This window comes from Neodiprion pinetum, chromosome 5, assembly GCF_021155775.2.
Source record: "Neodiprion pinetum isolate iyNeoPine1 chromosome 5, iyNeoPine1.2, whole genome shotgun sequence".
In the NCBI taxonomy this organism is placed as follows: domain Eukaryota; kingdom Metazoa; phylum Arthropoda; class Insecta; order Hymenoptera; family Diprionidae; genus Neodiprion; species Neodiprion pinetum.
The window spans coordinates 10120025-10131796 of NC_060236.1; the positions used below are offsets into that span (position 1 = coordinate 10120025).

At 36.9% G+C, this 11772-nt stretch overlaps 1 protein-coding gene across 1 annotated transcript; it reads right to left on the reverse strand.

The window, feature by feature from the left end:
* Positions 1 to 1804: 1804 nt before the first annotated feature.
* LOC124218998 (uncharacterized) lies at positions 1805 to 5082 on the reverse strand. Its single transcript, XM_046626030.2, has 2 exons — positions 4413 to 5082; positions 1805 to 4332 (listed from the first exon to the last, which is right to left on the reverse strand). The coding sequence occupies exons 1-2, from the start codon at positions 4869 to 4871 to the stop codon at positions 3334 to 3336; spliced, it is 1458 nt and encodes a 485-aa protein (XP_046481986.1). The 5' UTR covers positions 4872 to 5082; the 3' UTR covers positions 1805 to 3333.
* Between the last annotated feature and the right edge of the window lie 6690 nt (positions 5083 to 11772).

The following is an 11772-nucleotide window of genomic DNA, read 5'->3' on the forward strand; positions in this document are numbered from 1 at the left end:
AACTAACAAGTGAGACAAATTAGAACTAACAGTTATTGACCAAAAAAATTCTACAAAATCGCTCCGACCTGATTTTTTTTTTGTCGATAATCACTGTAACAAGTAAACCTTAACTTTGCGGTTGATATTTAAATGACATTTATACAACATAGATGTATTTAAAAAAAAATCAAACTTTCCAAGTACTGTGGAGAAGTTTATTTTATTCGTTAGAAATTGAAACGAAAATTCTGAAGTCAAAAAATAGAAATTTTTAGCAAGGCTTGTGTGTAGAGAAGCAAAAGGCAAAGTGGAAATAATCGGCTTTTAAAAACATGTAAATTGGTCAAGGTATAAAGTTTCTCGGATGCTTGTTTTTTTCTAAAAACCGCCGTGTAAGGAAGCGCCTCGTGTAACAACTCGTCCCACTCTTCCGTCCTGTTTAAATAACCTTTGTGAGATTACTAAAAATCTCTAATTTGCAGTAAATTATTGCGATTTCGTAGTCCTTCAACAACTTCTGCAACTTCAAGATTTTTAATTATTTCATGAATATATTTCAAAGTAATGTAAATTGAGCAATAAAAAACTTTATAAAATCAATTTTCAAGGCTTGGTTTCATAGAGCAGTACATTGCAGGCAATGTTTTTTTATACTCAGTTGTTTAATTATTTAAATGAAAGATCGATTAAGATAATAATTGAAGTATTGTTGTCACCACATATTTTACATTGTCGAGGTAGTTTTAAAAAGGCCATAGGGGGAAAACCAGAGTAAAAATGCTTCTTGCGAATATCTGAATGATATTTTATAGACAAGTATAGACAAGTACATGTACTATTGAAATACTGAGATACTGAATGTATCAGGCCTCAATCTCAATTGGATACGGAGAAAAAAAGAAAATAACAAAACATACAAAATAATTTTCTCAGGATTGACTAGAATGATTTATTTGAAAATTAATTATGTTATTGAGAGAATGAGGAGTATTTATAGATACGATAGACAGATTTTAAAGTCATTAAATTCGTCCTGAAAAAATTATTATCTGAAATTTTTGGTTCCTTACTGTGATACTTTTCGAGCATAACGATAAATAAACTAAAAATCTGTCCATTGTGTCTATAAAGGCTCTTGACTATCTCGATAACGTTTTGCATTTTCAATCAAATCGCTTATGTCAAACGCGCAAAAAAAATTTTTTTTTCTCAAAAACTAATCGGTTAACGTTTGGTGCTTTTAGAGATCTAGTATTTTAAATAGGGCTATGCAGGTTCCCGAAATCTCGGGAAAAAAGTTCCTAGTTCGAGACGAAATTGTATCGGATCGGGTTTTTTGGCAATCCCGGAATGGTGAGAAAACCCGGCATTTTCGTGAAACCAGAAATTTTTGAGAAATCCGAAACCTGAGCAACCAAACTTACCTGATATTCCTAATATTGGATTGAATACTAAATTATAACAGTATATCTAAATGACATCAATATTTTCAGTTAAAAGTATAACATCTTTCATTTGGAGTTCCGGGAATCCCAAAAATTTCAACAAAACTAATATTTTTGTGAATTCCGACATTTTCATGAATCCCAAGATTTTCGAAAAACTCACCCGACGGTAATAAACTTTTCACGATCCGAAGAATACACAATATATGGAAATTGATTCTGCGACAGCTAATTGTTCTCCGTAGCCAGATACGTTGGCAATAACTTGCAGTTGAAGAATTTCAGACCGTAGCACGCCACCCGCAAAGTGTTAGGAAAAATTAGCTGTCGCAGCATCAATTTTTGTATATGTACACCTTCTTATCCATAAAATATCATTCAGTTATCCGCAAGAGGCATTTTTACCCTGCTTATGCGTCTATGGCTTTTTTTTTTATATCTATCCAATATTTTAAGGTAATGTTAGATTAGTAAAAAAATATTTTTCGCAATATTCGTTCAACAAAATGAGTTTTAACATTTGAAAACCTGATTTGTCTCAAAGCCGAAGAAAAATAATTACAGATATACGAACTTTTGGGGAGAGATCCCCCCACCCCCCAGACGGCCTTAGATCCGTGCCTGCTCTAGTAACTAATTAAATTTGCGGGAGTTTTCCCGTTAATTGCAAGCTTCTCAACTCAAAAACTGTCCGAACTAATGTACTAGTCGAGGTAGGGTTTTCCCACAAACTTGACAATAATGTCTGTAAACTCGTAAACGGGTTATAGGAGTTATCGGGATACTGATGGCAATCGCATGTGTGCAGGTTCAGGTGGTGGCACCGTCGGGCAGTTAATACCCTGAGATTATCTGAGAAGTGAAATCGAATTTGCTACCATGTTTTTGCCACGTTAGCTAGTTTCATTTTTTTAGGTTTAAGCGTGTTCGAAAAAAGTAAGTATATTGAATTAGCCCTATGAAACATTACAAAAACTTTTCATTGAATAATTAAAATGTCAATTCGAATGCGGTATACTAATGAATACCAATTAATACTGTCAGAATAGATATTTTATATAATTTTTGTAAACGAAAGTTTTGTATGAGAAACACCGTATATAATGCCAATGTCAGCACGTGAAATTGAATTATTTGTAAGTGCGCATGCGCGAAAGAAATCATAATGTGTAAAATAAAACATTTTTAATCTGTGCGCATGCCAACTTATTATTTCCGTACTGAAAATGATCATGTGTTACATTGGTAAAAGGTTATGACTGAAATTCACGTGCAATTTGTAACATGGTCTATTTTTGTAAATTCAATAAAATACATAATAAATTACACAAGCACTAGATGAAAAATCGTATCAAGGTTACACAGTTCACTATATGATTTTTGATTTCGTATATCTGATGCGTGCTTTTGTAATTTATTATGCGATGTTTTATACATTTTATCGTACTCAAAAGATAAATCATGTAGTAAATGTGAATTTTGATCATAACGTTTTATAAATCAACACATGATCATTTTTAGTAGGGCGGAAAGAGGGTACTTTATGCACACTCCACAAGCTTTGAGAATCAATCATGTTGAAATTAGTAACGTTATCGTCACGATTTAGGCTAAGGAAAAACAATTATTTCTTTCGTGACGTTGGAATTGTTTGAAATTTAGTAAACCGTAATAAAACAAGATATAGGCTTATATTCTGAAATTTTAGTTCTTTCATTCGTCGTGAAAATAAGAAAATAGCAATGTTTTCCCCAATATTTCGTAACGGTAACGTTGCTAGCTTCAGCTTCGTAAAAGTCAAACTTTCCAAACGGGTGTGGGAAAACTTAGTTCTCACATTAGTAGACTGATAGCAATTCAGAAGGCCATGTTATATCTTTTTGGTATAATTTATCAAAAGCAGTGGTTATGCATTTTTTAAGAGAAGACTAATGGTTACATTTGAACATGAAAGATTAATTGTTACATTTGAACAATGATTGAAATTCAAAGATGTAGGTGTAGATGATGTAGACGATTCAGGGTTATTGGTTGATGCCGATGCACCATGATTCACTTCAAATTCATCTTCACGATCTTTTTCTTTTTGTGGTGACGGTGGTGCGGATGGAGAATCTACTTCACTACTATCTGAGGATGATATCGATGGACGACTATGCGCTGATTCAGCGATCTGTTCGCAAGTTTTGGACTTATTATTCAGTGAATCTTTAGTATATTCTTCTGCCGCTGGGTTGGATCTCCATTCACCCTGCTGCTTCATAGTTATGTCAGATTCAGCATCGACAGTCGATGCGCCATTATTCACTTCAATTTCATCTAAAACTTCTTTTTTTGGTGACGGTGGTGCGAATGTGGAATTTACATGACTATTCCTAAAGGAAGACGTCGATGGACGTAAATGCACTGTTTCGGCAATCTGTTCACAAATTTTGGTCTTCTTATTCAACGAATCTTTAATATATTCTTCTGCCACTCGATTGGATCTCCATCCACCATGGCGCTTCAAAGTTGTAATATCAGCTCCAGCATTGGCAAGTAAAGTCACTGAAGTCCGCCGAAAACTATGACCAGTATACGTCTCAGGTTCTGGCAAATTCAAGTACGACGCAATTTGCTTTGGCATACCGCCAAATTTGTTAATTCCGATAACTTGCTGCGTACACTTTCCATTCTGATAATTTAAAAAGAATCTATTGGACATTACATTTTTTGGACGGAGGACAGCGTATCTTTTGAAAATGTTGTAGAATTCTCCAACAACTGTGAATGACCGTAGCTTATTTGTTTTAGATCGCCGAATTACTATTAGCGCCATAGAGCCATTGTCATCAATGTCTTTTATGGTTAGGTTACAGAGCTCTTCTCTTCTACATGCTCCAGTCACTCCGAGAACTAGGGCAACCTGAATATGAAATGGTAATTATTAACGAACATCTTTGTAATTATGTACTTACAAGTATATGAGTAATTATTGTGATTTACCTTTGTTGCCAAGTATTGGTTATCGGGAGCATTGTTGAGAAAATTTTCCACATCATTTGATGTCAAAACTTTCGATTTCTTGCCATGATATCCAGTTGCTTGTCGTTTCAAAAATGCACTTAATCTCGCGTATGTACTCATGTCAACTTTGTGTTTAGCACCGATTGTACTTTTCAACATCGAATAGTGGCTCCACAATGTTGATGGCTTCAAATTTTTTGATAATTCAATGAAATATGCCATCAGGACATGCTCAGAGAACGATGTCGTCTTTCTCGTTTTTTTCCATTGCATAAATTTCTCATAAACAGACTCGTACTTCTCTCGAGACCTCTGCGGCAATGTATTCGCTGCCACATTGTTAACCGATTCCAGGATATCTGGTGACGCATTGCCAGCCGATTCTACGACATCTGGTTCCTCCTTACAATCGACGAATTCGATTTCACTTACACTCATCTTATTCTGTTAAGAGAAATTCTGCGATACACGAATAATTGGTAATGATAGCCCGCACAACGGTGAAAGTAACGGACTGATTAACCTAAACGCGTATCTTACGCCCCATCGGGCCCGATAGCGTTACTGCTAGCACGCAAAACCAAGTTATCTGAGAGTGCGCAAGCGTGAAGAAGATCCTGGTAAGGAAATAGTATATTGCATGACGAGTATGGAAAGTAAGGGCGATATTCGTTCGACTAACGATACTACTACGCCGCCCTGCCGGACTTGAGTTGTACCTTTTAATCTTCAAATAATTAAGTAGGAAACTGTTAATTATAATTGTTTTGAAAAAGAAAGTACATTTGTCCCTCGCTTCGATTATTCTGTAAATTAAAAAAACCCAAACCCTACCGACTTGAATTTTCATGTTTGCATTGCGTTGAAGTTAGCTATCCACTATAGGATATCTTTTATCATTTACGCAAGAAAGCCGAAAACTAATTGCATACGAATCGTCGGTTTCATTTCACTGAATAATCGTAGAACAAAACAATGGAATACTTTTTTTTTACTATGAAACAATAATAATCAACAGTGCCCTACCTAATTATTTTAAGCGGTAACTGAAGAATGTTTTCAATATTAAATCGACAATTTTGAACACGAGAGACATTGGTCGAAGATACGCACGTAAAACGTGCAAATCTTCAAGCGTTTTCAGTTGGCTGCACCATAGACATATAAGAATAGACTCGAGTCATGGGTGAGCGTGTTAAGTCGGGTCTTTTGCTCACTCCCGCGGTTTATTCTTATATGCCTAGGCCGCACTGAGTGTGATTTTCTCAATTTGCAGCTCAGCGGGCGGAAACCTACAGCGTTTTTAGTTGGCTGGGATTTCCCTAGTTTTCAATTTAGGGTATGTTCCGATATTAGCTCTCAGTGCTGTCAACAATCTTTTATCTCTTTTGCGCTGCCGAGTTCGATTTTAGCGCTGTCAGGTACGTTCGGAACGCACCCTTATGACGTGTTTACACACGATGCTAGAAATCGGACCGAATTCTCGGACCGAGAAAAAGTTACCAGAACTCGTATCGTATATACAGCAAACTCGGGGCGTAAATCGTAGATCGAAAACGCGGATGAAAAAATAGATCGCGTCCCATTATTCATCCGCGTTTTCGATCCACGATTTACGTCCGAGTTTGCTGTATACACGATACGAGTTCTGGTAACTTTTTCTCGGTCCGAGAAATCGGTCCGATTTCTAGCATCGTGTAAACACGTCTTAGGCCATGTTCGTAAATTGACTGCCAATACTAAAAATTCCCTAGGACAGAGACAGAGCTGTCCATGAACTCAGCAGCGCAAAAGAAATAAAAGATTGCTGACAGTACTGTCAGTAAATTTTCGAACACGGCCTTAATAGCAAGGGCGAAAAACTAGGGAAAACGTACACTTGCGGCCAGCCCTCTGACACTCACCACTGCTCGTATACCACAAAATTGTACGCGTCTTGTCCCCGTTTTTTAGTTCTTCTACGTGGCGCTAGTAGACTTCTGAACACGCTTGCTGCCCTCGCTGACCGCGCGCAAGCTTGTCAGGTAACTACTAGCGCCACAAGTGGTGGAAATTGGCGGCAGAATAGAGGGACATTTTGCGAACCACTTTTAGCAGCGTGTGTCAGAGGGCTGCTTGCGGCCAATGAATCTGAGACGGCTAATTTTTCACACTAGACAGTTATGTTGGCAGCACAGGAAACGTACAGTGCCATAGTCGGCCGAGCGCGAAACAAACTCAATCTCAATAAACGTAACATAACCCATGACCATGGAAATTAACCGTAGATATGTGTCAATACAATAAGTCATTATCCCGCGATATTCTATGGTTAGATTCGACGGTCATGAGTTATGTTATGTTTATTGAAATTGAGTTTGTTTCGCGCCCGGCGAACTATGGCTCTGTACGTTTCCTGTGCTGCCAACTTAACTGTCTAGTGTGAATAATTAGCCGTCTCAGATTCATTGTCCACAAGTGTACATGCCTTGCACAGTCAGTTAAATATGCTACTAGAAAAAAACCGCAGTTGGTGGGCACTCTTGCTGCCAGTTGGAAACGTTTCTACAGACTTTACTCTACGGGTCGAGGTAACGTAAAGAGAGTAGAAAAACCTGAGGAATATTTGAGTATTCCGTTAAACTGTTTTTTTACGTGCAGCAAATAGCTCAATGCAGCATGCTCTGATTAGTCAATTCACAAAAATCACCATTTGGTGACGTCTTACGATGCTATTTCATGAGCAGTGTAACGTCCGACCGGAACGTCCGTATGTTTTATCGATTATTATTACTGCATGTTACTTTTATCAACTAACCAAACTCGAAGTACGAGAATCTTGTAACCATAAGAAATTAAAACAACTGTCTAACTATTTGGAATATCCCTAGATGGAAATAACTATGAAATTCACTACCCAAGGCTTACAAACCATGTTACGAGATCTTCGTACTACAGAGAACTATAATATTATTATACGTTATTATATATCACTATCATATTAACACTATAATTAACTAACACAATTATACCCAATTATTATATAGCACTCAACAATGCCATTTGTGCATTCGGAGGTGAGAGCTATACTATAAGCAACATACGCTTTACTATATAGCCTGGAGTATAGAAGACTGTAAAACCATAGATAAATGCATAACCAATATAATGTAAAGATAGCACTGCTGCAACCCATAAAACCAGAGACTGCAAAACCATCAAACCGTGAATGCTAATTACCCAGCATGAACTATACCTTCTTCCGTAACGCCGTAATGTAGGCAACACGCGCAACGTTTTGAAGGCAATGCAGATCTCCAATGTGGAGCCATACAGAGCTTTACCTAGAGAATACATTAGGAAACTTACCGACGAAACGAAAACGTTCTAGAAGCTTCCAAGCCGATTCATATAAGAATTAACAATTACAGAAGGGAGTTATATACAAAAGCACACATGTAAACCTGCTCTAAAGCCATGAATCATCAAATTACCAAATACTCTAAACCTGTTAAGATAGTTATAACACAAACAACTAAAGATATTCGCAGCAGCGCGATTCTAATAATGTTAAACAAATAACAAACTATGTTTTGTAAACAATCGCTATTGTACTCCAGGTTAATAACGACAGTAGTCGACTATGATACATATGTAACTCTACATAGAAATAGCTATAAAACTAACAAACGACAGGTAACCAAAATGAAATATGGGCTTTGTAACGAGCAAGATAGCAAAAACATTAAGAGGTAGACAGGTAGTTAAGTGGCTGACGGGCGCCAGAAAGGGGGCTGGCGCCACAAAGGGGGCTGGCGCCACAAAGGGGGCTGGCGACACAACGAAAAGCTCACGCAGTTCGGAGAACTACGGAACCAAGTCCACGCACCTACACCACCGCACCAAGCAGCGATATACCATACGTAAAAACCTACAATATAGTAATAGCTAAAGAACTAAGATCACAGGCGTGCATGCGGCGAAGATGTCGTGCCCTAATTAGAATTCCTAGAAAAGAGGGGAGGTGCGCAAAGGCGACCAAAAAACTAGAGAGGGGGATCGTTCTGCGCAACGATCGACCCCTATAAAAAGGGCGACCGATCACTCGATCGCTCTCTTGTGTTTCTACCTCCAGATTCGTCATCTAGTTCCGGTACAGTCTCGCGGTAAAATCCTTTAGCCTTTTGCATTAAAACTTTCATACAACGTTACTCTGCCCAAAAGTTCAGCGAGCTTCAACTCCATTTTTTCATACTAAGTCTAAGATCTTACACTGTGTAACTCTGCGTTTGTGACTATTAAATATCAAACTTATAAAATAAACCAAGTTAGTCAAAATATCCAAATATTAAAGTCGGTTATTTCGCTAAAAACCTCTCACCAATCTACAAGTCATCGCATCCAGAATACTCTCAAAAAGGTAAGCCAAATTAAATCTTTTATCCAACAATTTCTCCCTCTTCGGTTCGTTCGACTAGAGCGACAGAATGCCCGTTGTCCGGTGTATTTCAATACTTAATCGGTAATTGGTGACCCAAACTACTGATGTGAGTCTGGCTGTAACTGCGTGTGAATGTTTCCGGTGTCTAACATCTGGAGATTTCCACTAGGTACCGTTCCGACGTCACAAGCAGTAAGAAACAGCAGTGGCTTAGTAACTTACTAGTGTTCACTAGCATCAGTCTGGTAATTTTACGCAGCAGCAGCGCTGCTCATGAAATAGGTCGTTGCTTCTTGTGATCTTGTGGCTTGTCGCTCGAGAAATTGAACTGCGAGCAGCAGAAACGTGCGCCGGAAGTGATAGGGGAAAACTGCTGCTACTGCTGCTTCTTACTGCTCATGAAATAGCACCCTTACGCTTGGGGATTCTGATTAATTGACCAATTAGAGCATGCTACATCCAGCTTCTTGCTGCACGTGATAAAAGCAGCTTACGCTCACTCGAACTGCGTTCTGAAATCAGCTCCCAGTGCTGTTGGTAGTTTTTGATCTCTTTTGTCCAGCTGAGTTCGCGACTAACTCTGCTTCTGTCCTAGGGAGTTTTTAGTAGTACTAGCTATTTTTGGAACGCCATCGGATAAAATCAGAAGATCGACACGAAAATCCAGCGCGAAGATGTAGTTAGACGCACAGGCAATAATTTCAGTCACCAAGTACCGATTAGAATTTATGATATAATGGACGATTTGCATTCAATTGCATGTCTCAGATAATCCGGGAGAAGAGAAATAATTATAGAATTAAATATTCATGTTTTCTTTTCTCAAATAGGTAGCTGGAACTCGGATAAAATGTTTCTCTGAAGAATCGGTGTTGAGCGTTTACGTTTTCGAACTTCTAGAATATGAAAAAAAGGTTCTTCGAAGAATTCTGATCTGCATGTCCCTCTGTTGGTCTATCAGACAAACTCTCGCTATGATCTCGAAAACGGCTCAATGAAAAAATTGGAAATTCCCTCACAGGATTTACAATGAAATGTTGGGTATGAAAAATTGGTATGTCCAGTCACTTGAACCTTCTGTTTTACCGGAAGTAAATCGATTTTCAATCTAACTGACAAACAAAGAGGGTGAAGCATTTAAATTGGCAAATGCAAATAATTTGAAAATAATTGATTTCTGAGAAAAATGTTTCACACAAAAGTTTTATCATCCTGAAGCGGAATCTGAAGGCTATAATTTTTTTCACATTGGTGGAGGAATACCCCTATTCTTTTTACAGATTCGTCTTTAATGTGAAAAAAGTTGTCATTTTTGTTTCTAGCGGTTTTTTGTTCCGTCCAGTTGTTTACGAGTTATTGAACATTCTCAACATTTACGAATATGTCAATCGTCACAAATGAATATCTTTCGCATAAACCACTTGGAAAACGTAATAAATATAATGATTTCACAACACTCTGTTCAAGCAATAATCAGTGTCCCACATGTTCGGAATGATATCCTTCAAGATCGATACACGACTTCGTAAATCAACAATTACCACACTTCTTGAAGATTTACCATCAGAAAAAAAGATAAACATGTTGTTCCAGCATGATGGTTATCCACTGTACACTGCACTAGTACACTGGCCAGCTCCATTATCTTATTTGACCACACCAGAGTTTTTGTTGTGAGGATATCTCGAAAGAAAAGGTTATAAATACCTGTATCGAGAAGTGTACCGAACTCGAAGGACATCATTTCAAACATGTGTACACTAATTACTGCCTGGACAGAGTCGTGTGGAATCATTCTGTTTATCAATTTCTTCAAATAGTTTGTGCAAGATATTTATTTGAGCCATATTGGTAAATTTTGAGAATGCTCAATTACTCACAAACATTCGAGCAAAAAATTAAAATAAAAATGATTTCAACAAAATTGCGTATTTTCTCAAATAAAATACGAATCTGTGAAAAAAATAGAGGTACCTATTTCAAAAAACAAAGTTTACCTTCGTGTGATTATGAAGTCCTCTATTGACTTGGAAAAAATTATAGACATTACATCCCATATCGAAGATCATCAAACTTTGGTTTGGAACATTTTTCTCGACAATACTTCATTTTCAAGATATTTGCGTTTACCTCCTTAAATGCCTCATCCTTATACATACTATGTATTTATATATTAGTATATACGTTTTTCTCAATAAACGATGTTTTTCCTAGTTTACATATTTATTTTGTTACATCCACCAGACCTTAAGTTCTTCCACACTTTTACAGCTACCTTATACTCTGCATCCTTGTCTTGTCATTACCTTGCTGCCTTGGTTACCATTCCATATCAGCAGAATGCTCTCTCTACTCCTACACTGCAACTAGCCAGTTTCTTGCATCCTTCCACCCATACATTCACTCTCAAGTCAACTTCGGTGAGGATCTAAATTCTGCTCTGCTTTTTTCTGCTCCACATCTTTATGCACTCGTAATTTGTAAGTAGAGAAAATACGAATTCTAATTGCACTTGTAATTTGTAATTAAGGCAAAAACCGATAATTACATTTGTAATTTGTAATTAGAAAAAACACCGAGTCTAATGATTACATTTGTAATCAGAAGAAAAACTAATAACATAAAAGATACTAATATCACTCGGAATTTATAATTACAAGTAGTATCAATACTAATTATATTCGTAATTTGTAAGTAAAATGTTTCTTATTAGAAATTACAATTGTAATTAGTATTTTTTATTCTTCTAAATACAAATTGAAATTGTAATTAAGAATATTTTAATTGCAAATTACGAATTACGTTTGTAATTTAAAGTACATTAGTAATTTACAATTAGAACGTAATTAATTCAAAAAACTCCCAAGACTGGGACGAAGTTGAAAACTAAGGAAACGTGAAAAATAAAAAGAATACAAA

Coding starts and splice junctions, on each gene's coding strand:
- LOC124218998 (XM_046626030.2), bottom strand. CDS start 4,871: ATGAGTGTAAGTGAAATCGAATTCGTCGATTGTAAGGAGGAACCAGAT. Junction 4,333..4,412: donor ACCAATACTTGGCAACAAAG/GTAAATCACAAT, acceptor TTTCATATTCAG/GTTGCCCTAGTTCTCGGAGT.